The 15,894-nt window shown below is 39.3% G+C and overlaps 1 protein-coding gene across 8 annotated transcripts in view; it reads left to right on the top strand.

Annotated features, from left to right (window-relative positions):
* LOC113044166 (protocadherin Fat 1-like) overlaps positions 1-15,894 on the top strand; it is an 88,078-nt gene that overhangs the window by 65,165 nt on the left and 7,019 nt on the right. For all 8 annotated transcript variants that reach the window (XM_026203847.1, XM_026203850.1, XM_026203846.1 and 5 more), the window contains 15 exons: positions 663-859; positions 1,317-1,470; positions 4,533-4,766; positions 5,879-6,268; positions 6,564-6,778; positions 7,158-7,295; positions 7,386-7,529; positions 8,422-8,619; positions 10,835-11,657; positions 11,750-11,881; positions 12,169-12,326; positions 12,911-13,367; positions 13,461-13,614; positions 14,492-14,602; positions 15,171-15,817. In XM_026203847.1, the coding sequence (XP_026059632.1) occupies positions 663-859; positions 1,317-1,470; positions 4,533-4,766; positions 5,879-6,268; positions 6,564-6,778; positions 7,158-7,295; positions 7,386-7,529; positions 8,422-8,619; positions 10,835-11,657; positions 11,750-11,881; positions 12,169-12,326; positions 12,911-13,367; positions 13,461-13,614; positions 14,492-14,602; positions 15,171-15,817 (4,152 nt within the window). The remainder of the gene's footprint in view (positions 1-662; positions 860-1,316; positions 1,471-4,532; positions 4,767-5,878; positions 6,269-6,563; positions 6,779-7,157; positions 7,296-7,385; positions 7,530-8,421; positions 8,620-10,834; positions 11,658-11,749; positions 11,882-12,168; positions 12,327-12,910; positions 13,368-13,460; positions 13,615-14,491; positions 14,603-15,170; positions 15,818-15,894) is intronic.

A 15,894-nucleotide genomic window follows, 5' to 3' on the forward strand; every position in this document is an offset into this window, starting at 1 on the left:
AGTCTTATGTTGATTTTGTACTTCTAGTTTAATTTCAGCTGTTACATGCCACCATTGTCATTTCAGTTGTATTTGATGGAATAGTTCAACTTCACATATTTATGATAAAATAATTTATAGTACCAACAATGAATATTTTTTTTGGGAAACCACTTACAGCTAAAGCAAAATATCCTATGATGTGCTATAAAATTGTCAAGAGATTATAAATAGGAAACTGGATAATTTTTCCAATGACACTTTTGAAACAAAGCAAGAATGTTTCAGCTCTGGTGATAATTAATTAACATGAACATTGATGCCAAGCGTGAGATGAGATGAGCACTTTCTGGCAGAGAACGGTCTCATTACATCCACTCGTCTTCGCCTGATCGTAGAGTGATGACAGAAATTGGCATAACAAGTCACACAGCCATTTATTTACATAGACGCTTTATGTTAATATTGTGTAGTCCAAGCAAACAAGAAGTAAAGCTTCATGAATGCCGTGGAGTATATATGGCACAGATATCTCACAATAACTTGTCAAATTTAAGCAGTTTTAAATTGAGCCGTTACTGTAGCTACTGCACTTACAACAGGAAACCACACAGATGAATTGTAATTTTCATCTGCCATTCACATTAGTTTGACTGACGTTTCTCATGTGTGCTTTCTTAAAGGTGGAGACCCGTTGGGGCAGTTTGGCATTGAGCATACTCAAGGCGAGTGGAAGGTCTCGGTGCGGAAGCCTCTCGACAGGGAGGAGAAGGACAATTACTTGCTGAACATTACGGCCACTGACGGGACCTTCACAGCCAAGGCTGTTGTTGAAGTCAAGGTCTTGGATGCCAATGACAACAGCCCAATTTGTGAGAAGGTATGAATGTTAGTTTTGTGTGTATGTGTGTGTGGGAAGTGCATTGCAGCAAAATGTCATGTAGTCTGATTCTGTCAGTTAAGGGGAAGGTGCAGCCTTCCCGCTGTGCATGCTAAATGGGACGAGACTTGGAGAGAAAGAGAGAATGTCAGGAGGGATTTGAAAAGGTCCTTATGTGAAATGCAGCATTTAAGAAACAAAGAGAGTGATTTTGCGCTGTGAAGGGGTTTTGTGAGGGCTAATGTGCTTCTTTTACATATTGTGTTCCTTTTTGAATAATGTTAATTTAATAGAACTCCTGCGGTGAAATTCTTTTAGCGCTTTTTTTCAATTTGGGGTCACAATTACCAACAATCTCCTTTCTCTTTACTTTAATTTCTCTCTTTTTTTTGGCCCTGTCATTGCATTTGTGAAGTCACTTCTACTTTTCACATGCCTCCCTTTCTGGTCTTTACAGACATTCTATATGGAAAGCATTCCAGAGGATTCCCCTGCTGGTAGGCTTATCCTGCAGGTCTCTGCCACAGATGCTGACATCCGTTCCAATGCACAGATCTCCTACGAGCTGCTCGGGGCCGGATCAGAGCACTTTAGCATCGACTCTGAGACAGGTACGCATTAGTATTTAGTATTTGTAAAGATATATATATTTTATATTAGTATATAGTATATAAAATAAAAGTTTCTGTTTACATAATATATGTGTGTAGTGTGTACATATATTATGTGTGTGTGTGTGTGTGTATATATATATATATATATATATATATATATATATATATATATATATAATTCCAAAAATATTTGCTTGTATATTTATATTCATATAATACAATTTACCTTATATAAATTTAAAATATAAACTTTTTTTCTTAGATATATACATGCATGTGTGTGCATTTATATATACGTAATAAATATACACAGTACACACACATGTATTATGTAAACAAAACCTTTATTTTGGATGCAATTAATCGTTTGACAGCATTAATACACACACAAACACTAATGTTGAACAGTTTGCAGTCAGAAAGATTAATTTATGCTGTTCAACACGAAATCATTAAATTGATCAAAACTGACAGTAAAAGCATTTATAATGTTTCAACTGATTTCTATTTAAAATAAATCATTTTCTTTTGAATTTTACATTCATTAAAGAATCCTGAAAGAAGATGTATCACTGTTTCCACAAAATATTGAAAGTATCTATCTACACTGATAATAAGAATTTTTTCTCAGTAATGGCTACTGAACAATTCGGCTTTGCCATTACATTTTAAAATGTATTAAAATAGAAAATCATTATTTCAATGTTTTAATAATATTTTGCTTTATTCACATTAATATTGCTGTTTCTACTAAATATTTAATGAAATAAATGCAAGCTTGATGATCATTCTTTCTAAAACATTGAACGAGCTAAGACCATTGTCTCAACAGCCAGACAAAAATATGCTTCATACAAACAGAACATTTTCAACATCATTTACTTTTGCCCGCAGTCAAATACACATCCCATTTAAAACCATAATGATTTTTAATTCAATTACTTGTATAATTCCAGGGAAGCGTGTACAGCCTTGGGCTTTTATTACAGTTTTTACAGTGAATACCGTGGAATTCTGTTCCCAGTATTGTTCGTCTCATTTTTTTTTACTTGCCTGTTTTATTCACACAAAATATTTAATAAAGCATTTCAAGTGTTGCCCTACTTCAGCTATTAACTCAGATCATCTGTCTCTCAACTGTGTGAATTAAACATCAGTTCCAGGCGGAAAGAGAGCAGAAATCAATAGTGGGTTTGTGACAGCATCACACAGCTACAACACAAAAGCTATTGTAAAGGCGCTACTCACAAGTGTGACGGCAGGGAATTCTGGCTCGCAATCTGAAGGAGCACTACTGTTCTTCTGTGTGGGTTTAATGTGCACAGAGAATTTTTTCCTTTCGTTCCGTCATGGAAAAGAAGAGTTCCATTATTGCAAGTTAGCAATGCCAAGTGTGCTCTCGTGCGAGCCAGCCAGACCCCTGAAAGCTGGCGGCTGCTTTTCTTAGGGTGACTTTCCCTTTGCTTCTTTTCTCAGCTCACTCTCCATGCAGCCCACATGCCGACTGCATTTTATTCTCCTTTGCTATTTCTCTCATTTCTCACTAACCCTCTCCTCTTTAATCTTTTCAAAAAATTTTTAAAGCCGCTCAGCACAAGGATGAATTTAGATTCCCACGAGGGGGAAATTTTGGACACTGCATTCATTTCTCCTTGAGATGCGCTTCAGCTAAGAGGTCGACACCAAACAGCTGGCACACAAAATGGCAGTTTTAAATCAGTTACTGCTCCAATGAAACTTAGCTTATGCTTGCTGAAATTATTATTAGGTCAGATCATTTACAAGATGACTTTCTCGTTCTCTCGCTGTGCTTTTTTTTTTTTTTTTTTTTTGAGGGCGTATTTAGTGTCCTGTTGACTTGACTTGACTAGACTTGACAGATGAGATTGATTAAAGCGGAATTGGATTGTGTCTTGCTCATTAGTGCAGTGCCAGCTGATGTTCAAAGTGATTGATGGGGAGTGAATTTGGGACTTTTTAGAAAGCGACAACTGTAATAAATATACATAAAGAAGCTTTTCAGAAATGAAGAATGAGAGAGCAATAAACTGATTGTGTGTGCGGGATCCTTTGAAGTAGAGTTTACATATAATCACAGAAATTGCTAATTAATTAATGGGTTAGGCCTTGTTCACACGGAACGATTTTAAAATTGTCGGACGATTTTCCAAACCTGAGAGACCCCACACACGGCGATAAAAAATCACGGGTCTAACAGTTTTGGTCATTCAGTGTGTGGTGTACAGCCACACGGCAATATCAACACATCACACACGAACCGATTTGACTCCCGAGCATTCCCAGGTCAGACGGGAAATCTCGCAAAATCCCTCGAGATCAAACGTGACTTCAGAGTAAACAATCATGGAGGACGAAGAGGATGCAATGGCCATAGTTTGTGCTTTGTTTTTAACGGAAATAAAACATAAGAAAAACAAGAAAAGCGATGGTCAAAGAGGTAGAGACAACGCGAGCATGGACTATACTTGCTACATCATGATATGGAGTTAGTTGTTGTTTTATCTCATAGAAATGTTAATACGTACTACACAGATTAATATCCGTTGAAATAAACGTTCATATATTCGTTTCCATGTACTCTGGTGGACTGCAGTTGTGGATGTAGTTATGCCCATCGACTTTATTTGTATTTGTTATATTATATACGCCGGCTGTTTTGATTTTGTTTCCCGGTACTTCCTCACCGCCTCGTCACCTCGCTTTCTGATTGGCTACACGCCACAGTCCACAGGCTGCGTGATTGTTTGTCCTCGGGGGACACCACACACGAGAAGATATCGGGCCAAATAAATCCAACATGTTGGATATCCCGATTTGAGATCGGAGCGGTCCCAACGTTCTTCCGAGCAGAGGAGAGCGGTCTTAACACACCACACATGGCAGGAATATTTGATCAGATTATTTTACGATAATCGAAGCATCCTAAGATTGTCGTAAGGGGTGAATCGGGGCTAAAATTGGCCTAATTATCCTGTTATCTCTTATGACATTCTTGTTAGGACGCAGTGTAAAGTGTTTTTTTTTTTTTTTTTTTTCAGGTGAATTAAAAACTCTGCTCCCTCTTGACCGTGAAGAAGAGGAGGCGCACAAGATGAAGGTGCGTGCTCTGGATGGAGGTGGACGCTATTGTGAAGCAGAAGTTGAAATCACAGTCGAAGATGTCAATGACAACGCTCCACAGTTCACCTCTGACCCATACACCTTCACTGTGTTCGAAAACACAGAGATGAACACACCTGTGGCTCGCCTGTATGCCTCAGACCTGGACACAGGTGAGATCTTCAGTATCCAGATCAATGATATATTTATTTAAAAATATATCAAAATAGAAATTGTGTTTGTATATAGGCCTATAGGTTTCCCTAGATATTCTCCAATTTTGCAACACTATGGCCTGTAAAAATCCACTCTGATTTTCATTTTCATGGATTCCTCTCTTATCATCCTTTGTTCTGCTCTCCATATCCTCAAGCAGAAACATTTTGTGCTCTGTGTACGTTCCTATTTCACTTACTTTAAGTCTTGCCTATCTTTTATTCTTACCTCACACAACCTTCGGATCACCGGTTACTTTTTGAAAGCCCCTAAAGTTGTGAAATACTAGTTCAACTCTATTGGCCACTACTATGACATGCTTTTACCAGCACTTATAGTGGAGGTCTATGAGACTAGCCTACAACTAGCCAGCTGCATCATAGACTTGAAATGAAGCTGCCTTTAAATTGATCGGTAGACTTACATGCATACTGAACTGCCATAAAGCAGCTGCATTCCAGTAATATGGTCTGACCGAAACTTTGTAGAACACAAGAGATTGTGTTAACTGGCTATAATGAGAGAGTGTGTCTTGATAGATAGGATTGTACTAGCAAGCCACAAATGAGGCTTACTCAAAAATGCATTAGAGGGATTAGTGTACTCTATCTTCGTCTTGTTTGTTGTGTGTGTGTTTTCCCCAATATAATAAGTGGCAGTTACTCACTTCTTAATATGCAGCTCAGGACCAGAGGTTTAACAACTGAATCTTGTGTAGGAGGAATTTATAAGTCATTATAGTTAAGCAAATGAGACAAAGACACAGACACACTATAGGTTCTTGCAAATGATTATAACTGCTGGAGGCTTTGCCATTGATTCGAGAGCGTCTTAATCTGCAAATTGTATTGATTTGTTGGCAGTCTCTATGAATTGTTTGTCCTTTCTTATTAAAAAAAGATGACAACAGCAATAGAGGGTGAAAAAATTGCGAGTTTCAGTTGTGCATTAAATGAAGGAAATAATTAACAAATATTACTGATAGAGCAAGTGTTACTGTGAAGTTGTTCAGAAGTTTGGAGTTTGGTGTCTATATTAATGTCATTGTGCTTTGTGTGTGTGTGTTTAGGTTCTAACGCAGAGGTCCTCTATTCCCTGCTGGACTCTGCTGATGGTGTGTTCTCCATCGAGGAGGAGACGGGCGTCGTGCGTCTGGCTCGTCCTCTGGACCGTGAGCTGCAGTCACTCTACACCCTCCGTGCTCGCGTCACTGACCGGGGGAGCCCGCGCCCTCTCTCCTCCCTCACCACTGTCAGTGTTTCCATCCTGGACATCAACGACAACCCTCCAGTGTTTGAGCGGCGCGAGTACACTGCCACCATCGCAGAAGACATTCCGGTGGGCACCCAGGTGCTGCAGGTACACGCAGCCAGCCGAGACACAGAAGCAGGTGCTGAGATCACATACTCCATTATCAATGGAAACGAGAGAGGAGCGTTCCGCGTCGACCCACATACAGGTAAACACAACAGCCTCGACGAACCTGTGGAGATCTCTGCAGTACTGGCTCTCAGTTAGATTTCGAAGGTCTTTAAATCCTGACTTGAGGACCTTTCCTGATCCCGCTCCCCCACCAACCTTATCTCTCTCTTTCAATTTACTTCCTGTCAGCTCTGATCTGTCCTCTCATAACAAAGGTTTCTTTGGTTATTTTAATCATTCTTTATTCATTTCTTAAATTATATGGGAAATAAATGCTTTATTATTTAGATATTTTCATGTTCCTTGACATCTCACTGATGTTTTCTTCCCAGGCGGTGTCTTTGTGATCGAGCCTTTGGACTATGAAACGGCACACGAGTTTTATCTAACAGTGGAGGCTACAGATGGAGGAACGCCACCGCTCAGCGACATGGCCACAGTGAACATTAACCTGACTGATGTGAACGACAACAGCCCCATCTTCAACCAAGATATTTACTCTGCTGTGATCAGCGAAGACGCAGAACTGGGAAAGACCGTGCTCACTGTGAGTCATCAGCTTCTCTCTCTTATTGTGTCCTGCTCGGGTCTCTGTGTTACATCATCTCCTAAAATCAACACAGCCCAATGTCAAACTAAAGCTCGGCTACCCACACCAGTCTTTAATCTGCAGTCTTCTATCTCGCTCTCACTCTGGTCATTTATTAGAGATATTCGTGCCTTATCATGCTGAATATAAATTGTCAGTTTGAGGCTTTGATACCCAGCTCTGTTTCACTTGCGTGTCTTCTGATTTCCCTCGAGAGTCTCAGCCAATAGTTACTGACTCGCGAGGCAAGAAGGGCGAAAGGCGGGGGTGTTGCATACCTGAGTCTGTGGTAATCTTTATCTTAACCAGGTGTGTGTGTGTGTCTCTGTGTATCTAGGTCATGGCTGATGATGCAGATGGTCCATCCAGTAATCAGGTGCGCTTCTCCATCATTGATGGCAATCAAGGCAGTCCTTTCACCATCGACCCCATTAGAGGAGAGGTCAAGGTGGCCCGCCAGCTCGATAGAGAGAAGGTACAGAACACTCAGGTGTCTCGGCAGCAGGTACATTGGCAGTCTGTTCCTGAAACCTAATGATGACGTTTTGTTTTGTTTGTTTTTTAGACTTCAGGTTACACTCTGACTATGATGGCCTCTGACAATGGAAGCCCGGCTCGTTCCAGCAGCGCTACAGTCAACATAGATGTCTCGGACATAAACGATAACCCACCTCTGTTCTCTCAGGCAAACTACAGCATCATTATACAGGTCTGATTCCTCAGAGGAGATGATACAGTCTCCAATGTTCTGGTTTAGAGTCTCTAGACACAAATGCATTGGCGTGTTCACATAGAATATGTTTTTGTATTCAAAATTAACTGCAAAAAGTAACAATTCTTAATATTGATGTGTCCTAACATGTGCCTTTTTATTGTTAAATATTGTATTATCGTAAAATTGTAAAATAGTTTTTCTTAAAAAATTAATTAAACACCTAAGCTTTCAAATCTTTAGCTATTTTGTTTGTTGAATTAGTAAAAAAAAAAAAAAAAAAAAAAAAACTATATATATATATATATATATATATATTATATATATAAGCATGTGAAATTACTTAAACTAAAATGAAAATGAAAACTCAAGATCTAAAAAAATTAAAGCTAATTAAAAATGTATTTAATAAAATCACTGAAATAAGTAAAAAATATATAAATAAACATTATAAAAATGTACATGAATTCACTAATTAATTTATCCTAATTTAAAAATATCAAGCAATAATCTATTCTACTTTTTATGATGCAAAAAATATAAATAGATAAAAAATGTTAAAAAAAAGTCCTAGAAAATAGGAATAAATGACACCCTACATTATTTCCGACAGATTATTGTGTTTCACGCTGAAATTCATCATGAAATTTAAAAGCATTTTGATTACTGTTCCCACATGCCTTTTGAAACATTGCTCTAAGGAAAAATCATTATTAGTCACCATTAATGTCTGTGCTTGCTGGCTCATATTAAATATAATCATAGCTTCTCAATGTGAGCTGTAAAAATTGTTACATGCCAAATTCGCCTTAAGATGTAAAAAGAAAAAGTGTGAATGTTGTAGATCTAAATTATAAAACCTTTAACACGTTCTGCATATGTTGTATAGGAGAACCAGCCAGTCGGTACCAGTGTTCTCCAGCTGACCGTGTCTGACCGTGATGCCTCCCACAATGGACCTCCTTTCACATTTTCTATCATCAGTGGGAACGAGGGCGATGCCTTCCAAATCACTTCTCAGGGCATGCTGGTCTCTGCAGCAACTCTGAGCCGCCAGACCCAAGACTTCTACCTTCTGCAAGCCCAGGTGAGACCTCAGTCTCCCCCACTGAAGCTGTAGGGGTCTTGTTCAGTTATCACTGGAGGTCTGAAGGGATAGATGAATAGTAGAGCTAAGGTGAAGCAGTGCTTGTTCAATACTCCCCGCACAGACCGGGCATGGTCAATAGAGTATGATGAAGGAGCAGCCAAGAAAATCATTACAGCTGTCTCCTCTTCTATGCAATGGGCCACTTTTCAATTTTGATAGTAAATTCAATATCTTTAAGTCTTAAGGCATTTGACTTTTTTAAAGGACAGATGCTGCTATGTATATTTTTGATATATAAAACAGTTTATTATGGTAACAGGGGTCGATGTACTAAATTAGACCTCTAGTCATTGAATTAATACATTATCACAAATGTATATGTATATATCATACATTTTTTAACTTTTTCATTAATGTTTTATCAGGGCTACAGATTGCACCCATTTTATAATTTTTTTAAAATTAATAGGGATTGTGAAATGGGAGGCAAAGTGATAGATACAAGAGGACAGAACAGAAGTAGATAACAAGAGCCAGGCTCAAACTTGTGCAGCTGTCCATTGTTTCAAGAGTAAATCCAGGCCCGAGTGCTCCCTCTACTGACTCTGACTGGACGTTTTGCATGGAAAGGCTGAAAATAATTGCCAAAGTCGTTCTGCCCTCAATACTCAATTACACTTCAAACAGCTGACTTGATAATTTGGCACCATATGTTAGAAGACTTATAATCTATTGTTTTATTTAACAACATTTATGGTGCTTGCTGTTCCATGCTGTGAAGTGAAATATATCATAGGAGGTATAAAAACAAAACTGTGACTCCTTTATGAGTTCTGTCTTAGTTTACTACTCACATACCACGTGACAGCTGCTTTCTTTGCATGTGCTTTGAATGTGTGCGCTCAGAAAAAACACATATGAGAACTTTAAACTAATATGGTTTAAATCGCATAATAGACTTCAGAATCAAACAGTTTTTTTTTTAGCAGAGTATCTGAGTTCCTAGCTGTAAAGGCAACAGTCCTATTCTGGAAAAGGTGGCGGGGAGCTGCAGCTCATTTGCATTTAAAGAAACAAGCACAAAGACATGTTTCAGAATGATATAATAAATTATCTGTGGGGTATTTTGAACTGAAACTTCACAGATATATTCATTGGATACATGAGACTTATATTAAGTATTGTAAAAAGTAGGGATGCAACGATCATGATTTTTCATGGCCGATTCCCATTTTTTTACACGCAAACTGACCGATTCCGATTTCCTTTTTTTTTTCTTTAAGCAACAAATAAGAATTTTGGAATTTGGTTTTAAATTAAAAAAACGTCTTTACCAGTGAGTCTAAATAAAAGTATGCTATATAAATAAATTATTCCAAAATGTTACAATTAAATAGTGTTGGTGCGAATAAAACAAGACTCAAAGTGTTTCATTCGTCCAATTAAAAAAAAAAAAAAGCTAATGATTCACATCTATATTTTTTACTTGACCCAATGAAAAATAATTAACTATTGTCTCAAATTAAAAAATATAGATGTGAATCATTGCCCTAAAATGATTTAATTGGATGAATGAAACACTTTTTTTCAGTGTGCTACAGTAGGTGATTTTTAAATCAAATTAAGTCTATGTAATTTTAAGGTAAAATAAAAAATAATCCTAAACAGAACTGATGTTTACTCCTGGCATTTCAAATGTGTATGCAAGTTCTAATTTACAAAAAAAAAAAAAAAAAAAAACATTTCCGAGTTTAGTCCGTTTCATTTCTCATCCAACACGAGAGAAGTTGAGCTGAACATCCCTTCACTGTCTACACCTGTGTAGGGCGCGAACAGTTGCAGTACGCTCGCACAACTTCAGTGAGCGCAGGAAAGGCTCTTATTTTGTGCAGTAGGCTGTTTGCTTCCTGCTATCATTTTATGACATGTAGCTCTGCACGTTCAGTGCTGAACGGCTGCCCGTGTCCTGCGCACAGATTGTCATGATAGCGAATGATTATACATTGGAATATGTGCATGTGGGCACACTTCTGGAAAAACCAGTGAATTTAAGCAAAAACGTCCGGTTCCGATTTATGGCCGGTCAACCGGTGCATCCCTAGTAAAAAGGTGCATAATAAGTCTTCTTGAAATCATGACACCTAAGTATAAAACTAGTGATTTCTAATTGTTGCATTTTTGTATCCCAAATCTCTTGGCTCTTTTGCTCTAGGTAACAGACAGCGGTCGGCCACCATTGGTCTCCACAGCATTTGTCAGTGTACGTTTGATTGAGGAGAGCATCTACCCTCCTGTCATTCTCCCCCTGGACATCTTTATCACCACGGCAACCGACGAATATTCAGGCGGGGTCTTGGGTAAAATCCATGCCACAGATCAGGATGTTTACGACACTCTTACCTACAGCCTCACACCCGATAGTTCCTCTACCTCCGAAAGCTCTGGCCTCTTCTCGGTCTCTCCTGCTGATGGGAAACTTGTAGCCCGTGGCAATCTGGATGCTGGTCAATACGTCCTTAACGTTACAGTGACAGATGGCCGTTTTGCTGCAGCTGCCCGAGTCAATATTCACGTTCGGCAGGCAACAGCACAAGCGCTCGATAACTCCATCGGCGTGCGATTCTCTGCAATAGCACCCGAGGAGTTTATCGGAGATTATTGGCGTAACTTTTTGCGGGCTTTACGGAACATCGCCGGTGTCAGACGCGGAGACGTGCAGTTAGTCAGCTTGCAACCTGCTGCCGATGCCTCCGGCGACCTTGAAGTACTTCTAGCTCTAGAAAGGTCAGGAGGTCCTTTCCAGCCCCAGGAGGTGGTGTACAGGAAGCTGAACGCCTCCGTTGGGGTAATCGAAGAGATGACTGGAGTCCGTATTGTACGAGTTGTGAAGAAACTCTGTGCTGGTTTGGACTGTCCTCTTAGTTACTGCCACGAAACCGTTTCACTGGAGACGGGAGCAGTGTCGGCCTACAGCACGGCTAGGATTAGTTTTGTCACGCCACGTCACATGCGCACTTCCAAATGTCTCTGTGAAGGTAACACTACACTATACAGACACCCAAGTATTTTTAATATATATTTCATTTCCACTCTAGACTGATGATAACCCTTCTATATGTGATTATAGGAGCTGAGTGTCCTGTCCTGAGTAAACTCTGTGATGGAAGCCCCTGTCCTGATGGCATGGAGTGTGTAGAAGACCCCACACACACCAAATACAAATGCATCTGTCCTGAGGGGAAACAGGAAGAGTGCTCAGGTATGAACACACATATTAGTGCAACTCACACTCTATTAAAACACCATATTGACGTCCCATTCTTTTATTAGTGCTACTTGCTTAAAGTATCCATATTACTTGAGTTAAACTTGTCTTGCTGTATTTATAGTACAAAACAATAGATGTATATTAAATAAAGCGACAGTGAGATCAGTGTTATTTTTGTATTGTTCATGAAATGGACATTTTGTTTTGCTGCATTAGGAATGTAGTGTTGGGTGTGAACATTATGATAACAGCACTTATACGTTTGCCCTCTGTTTTAGAGCGTCTGTCACTGACATTCAGCGGAAATGGATATGCACGGTACAGGCTGATGGAGAACGAGAATAAGGAAGAAATGAAGCTGTCCCTCAGACTGAGAACATTTTCCACCCACGCTACAGTCATGTATGCCAAAGGCACAGACTACAGCATACTGGAGGCGAGTGTGTACTCTTAACCCCCTCAATCCTTCCAAAAAAAAGAAGAGAAAACAGAATGAGAGTTATTCTGAGAGGGGAGCTCTTTATCACACCTTGCACTTTGCTGAGGGAAAACCACACAGCTGACAAAAAGAGCAAAGGAGTCTGGGACTGAAATGCATGCATCTCTCTGCTCAGAATACTTTAATATCACACCTGAAGTACTTCACAGAGTCATCTTTTTGGCTGTTTAAAAATAACTAATAAACTGCATACTTAGACATAAATTCTTATAGGCACACATATTTGGCCGTCATAAGTTGACAGTAGTTGACACAGAATATGCCTGCGATGCCCAAAATGTGAAAAAATAAATAAAAATAGCATGCCCAAAAACATGGCATTTGGAGAGACCCTCCTTTATATATTTATACATAAAACATACAACTTAATGGACATGTTTGTGTGAGCTGATATTTTATTTTAGAAATAGAAATATATAATGTCAGTTGGCTAAATGTGGATTTGAGATACTAAATATTTGAATGGACTCCACGTGGCAGGATGAAAAACTAAACTGTGAAAAAATCTGTGTGTGTTCCAGATTGTGAACGGCCGCCTGCAGTACAAGTTTGACTGCGGCAGTGGTCCTGGTGTGGTGTCTGTGCACAGTACCCAGGTCAGTGACGGACAGTGGCACACTGTCTCTCTTGAGGTAGACGGTAACTACGCTAGACTGGTTCTAGATCAGGTCCACGCTGCGTCTGGCACAGCTCCGGGGACTCTCCGCACCCTCAACCTGGACACCAGCATGTACTTCGGGGGTCATGCGCGGCCAGCATCTGGCTCAGGAAGACTTGTGGTAAATGGGCTGCGGGGTTGTCTGGAGGGGATTGTGTTTAATGGGAGGGAGCTGCCGTTATCTCAGGTTCGAGGAGTTCATTCAGTCTTGGAGGAGCTGGTTGAGGCGGCTCCCGGTTGCAGCTTGGCTCCTCCACTCCAGGGCTGCTCCAGTAACCCCTGTACCAACGGAGGCACATGTTCATCACTGCTTAACGGAGGTATGTGTGGCCATTTTTGTTAGGTTTTTGACTGGAGTCATTGCAGTTCAGTCAGATATAAGACTGACTAATATGCTGTATTGTGTGTTGTAGTGTATTTCTGTAAGTGCACCGCTGCATTCATGGGCACACACTGTGAAGTCACTATCAGCCCCTGCGCCTCTAATCCCTGCCTCTATGGAGGCACATGTATCCCACAAGGAGGAGACTTCTACTGCCAGTGCAGAGGACAGTACTCTGGCCAACGGTGAGAACACGTGCACCTGTGACCACAGAAGTTATTCTGACACTGAGCAATATTTCCATTATACCTGTAATCAGATGATGTGAAGTCTCTGTCATTTTTAGTATATGTAGGTACAAATTCAATCCATTATCTTTAGACATGCTTTTTTTTTTAGATATGTCTATAGATTTTTTTTAACCTTCAGGTACTTTTATATTATTTTTGAACATTAATATTTCATCTTTTTTGATAACTTGTGCTATCTTTGTTAAAAAAAAAAAAAAAAAAAAAAAAATGATAGTTTATGCAATGACAATCAAACATTTTTAAGAGTGGTTTAAGTGTCCAGGTATTTTTAGGATAACTTTACACTGTCTGAATAAAGAAATATTTAATCATATCCATTATATGACATTTGTTCCTAATACTTTTAATTCAAATTTAAATTTTACACCGGCCTTATAGCATTTCACCACATTCCTCTCTGTCTCATTATTTTAAAAGTTTGATATTTCATTAATTCAGTTCTTTTTCCATTTTAATGTCATTTTGTACACTCCCTGTGTAGGGCAAATAAAAGTAAGCCCTGTCAATATTTTCATAAATTAAACTTCATTAATATGCATGGTGTGACTCAAACTAAAAAAGAAAACTTCAGAAGTCCATGTGGCATTCTCAGTAATTCCTATTAAATTGGAAATTTAATCAGAAGCTTTGGGAGGCGATGTGATTAATAATCAGATTTAATTCAGTAAGACAGAATCAATTTTCTCTTTGAGAAATTTCTACTGCAATTAAAAACTATCCAAACACAGTTCTTCCTATTTAAAGTTTATCTAAAGCCGTGCATGTGTGAAGTTTCTGAATGACATTTTGGCTCTTTGTAATTCTCTACCAGGTGTCAGCTGGGTCCATATTGCACAGATAACCCGTGTAAGAACAGCGGCAAGTGCATCGATAGCCTGGATGGTCCTGTGTGCGAATGTGAGCTGGGTTTCCAAGGAGACAGGTACATCTTTTGACCCATCGAATAATCCTTGATTGAATAAGTCAAACATATATTAAATTGGCACAATGAAAAGTTTCTTTATGAGATGCTACATCTGTTGAGATGATACCTAGATGAAACTTTTTAAATGAAAAAAAGATATATTTTCTATTCAGCAAGTATATATTAAATTGATTAAAAGTGACAGATTTCCATTTTAAGTAAATTCTGTTCTGTTGAACTTTCTATTCATTGAAGAATCCTGAAAATCCTTTTTTTTTTTTTTTTTTAGAATTAGCATAGAGTGATTTCTCAACTTTCATGGGATAATAGCTGCAAAAAAATCTACTTTGCATTACAGATGTAAATTAAATTTTAAAATATATTCAAATAGAAAACAGTTATTTAAAATTGTTATAATACTTCATAATAGTCCCATTTTTTACTGTTTTTTAGTTAAAATAAACAGCCTTGGCAAGTATAGGAGATGTCTTTCAGAAACGTTACATAAATCTTACTTCAAACTTTTGAAAGTGTGGACTGAATATGCAGCTTTGTATTTATAGTGCGTGCTTTTATGTGTGTTAAGGTGTCTCAGTGATGTAGATGAGTGTCTGAAGAACCCTTGTGGCAATGGTGGTCAGTGCCAGAACACGTATGGCTCCTTCAACTGTAACTGCTCTGTGGGCTACAGTGGGCATCATTGTGAACTCCGTTCTGAGATCCGCAACGAATTTGTCTCCACCTCTTGGAACATCGGCTTGGAGGAAGTCATTGGAATTGTCGTCTTCGTCGCCAGCATCTTCATTCTGGTCCTACTCTTCGTTGTGGTTCGCAAGCGTATTTGCCGGCGCTCAAAGTCCAAATCTGATGATGACGACAAGCTTGGCGTAGGCACAGGAGCCTCGCATGCCTTCCTCCATCGGCCGTACTTTGACTCCAAACTAAACAAGACGTTTTACTCCGACATCCCGCCGCAGGTCCCTGTACGACCCATCTCCTACACTCCCAGCATTCCAAGCGACTCCCGTAACAATCTGGACCGCAATTCGTTTGAAGGCTCAGCCATACCGGAGCACCCAGAATTCAGCACATTCAACCCCGATTCAGTGCACGGGCACAGGAAGACGGTGGCTGTCTGTAGTGTAGCACCTAACCTGCCTCCTCCACCACCCTCCAACTCCGTGTCTGACAGTGACTCCATACAGAAGCCCAGCTGGGATTACGACTACGATGGTATGTACAAAGACCCATCCGGAATCGAAATGTCATGCTTGTGACTTGAAAGACAATTGATTTTATGGGCTCCGAAA

The sequence above is a fragment of the Carassius auratus genome, chromosome 26 (assembly GCF_003368295.1).
Source record: "Carassius auratus strain Wakin chromosome 26, ASM336829v1, whole genome shotgun sequence".
Lineage (NCBI taxonomy): Eukaryota > Metazoa > Chordata > Actinopteri > Cypriniformes > Cyprinidae > Carassius > Carassius auratus.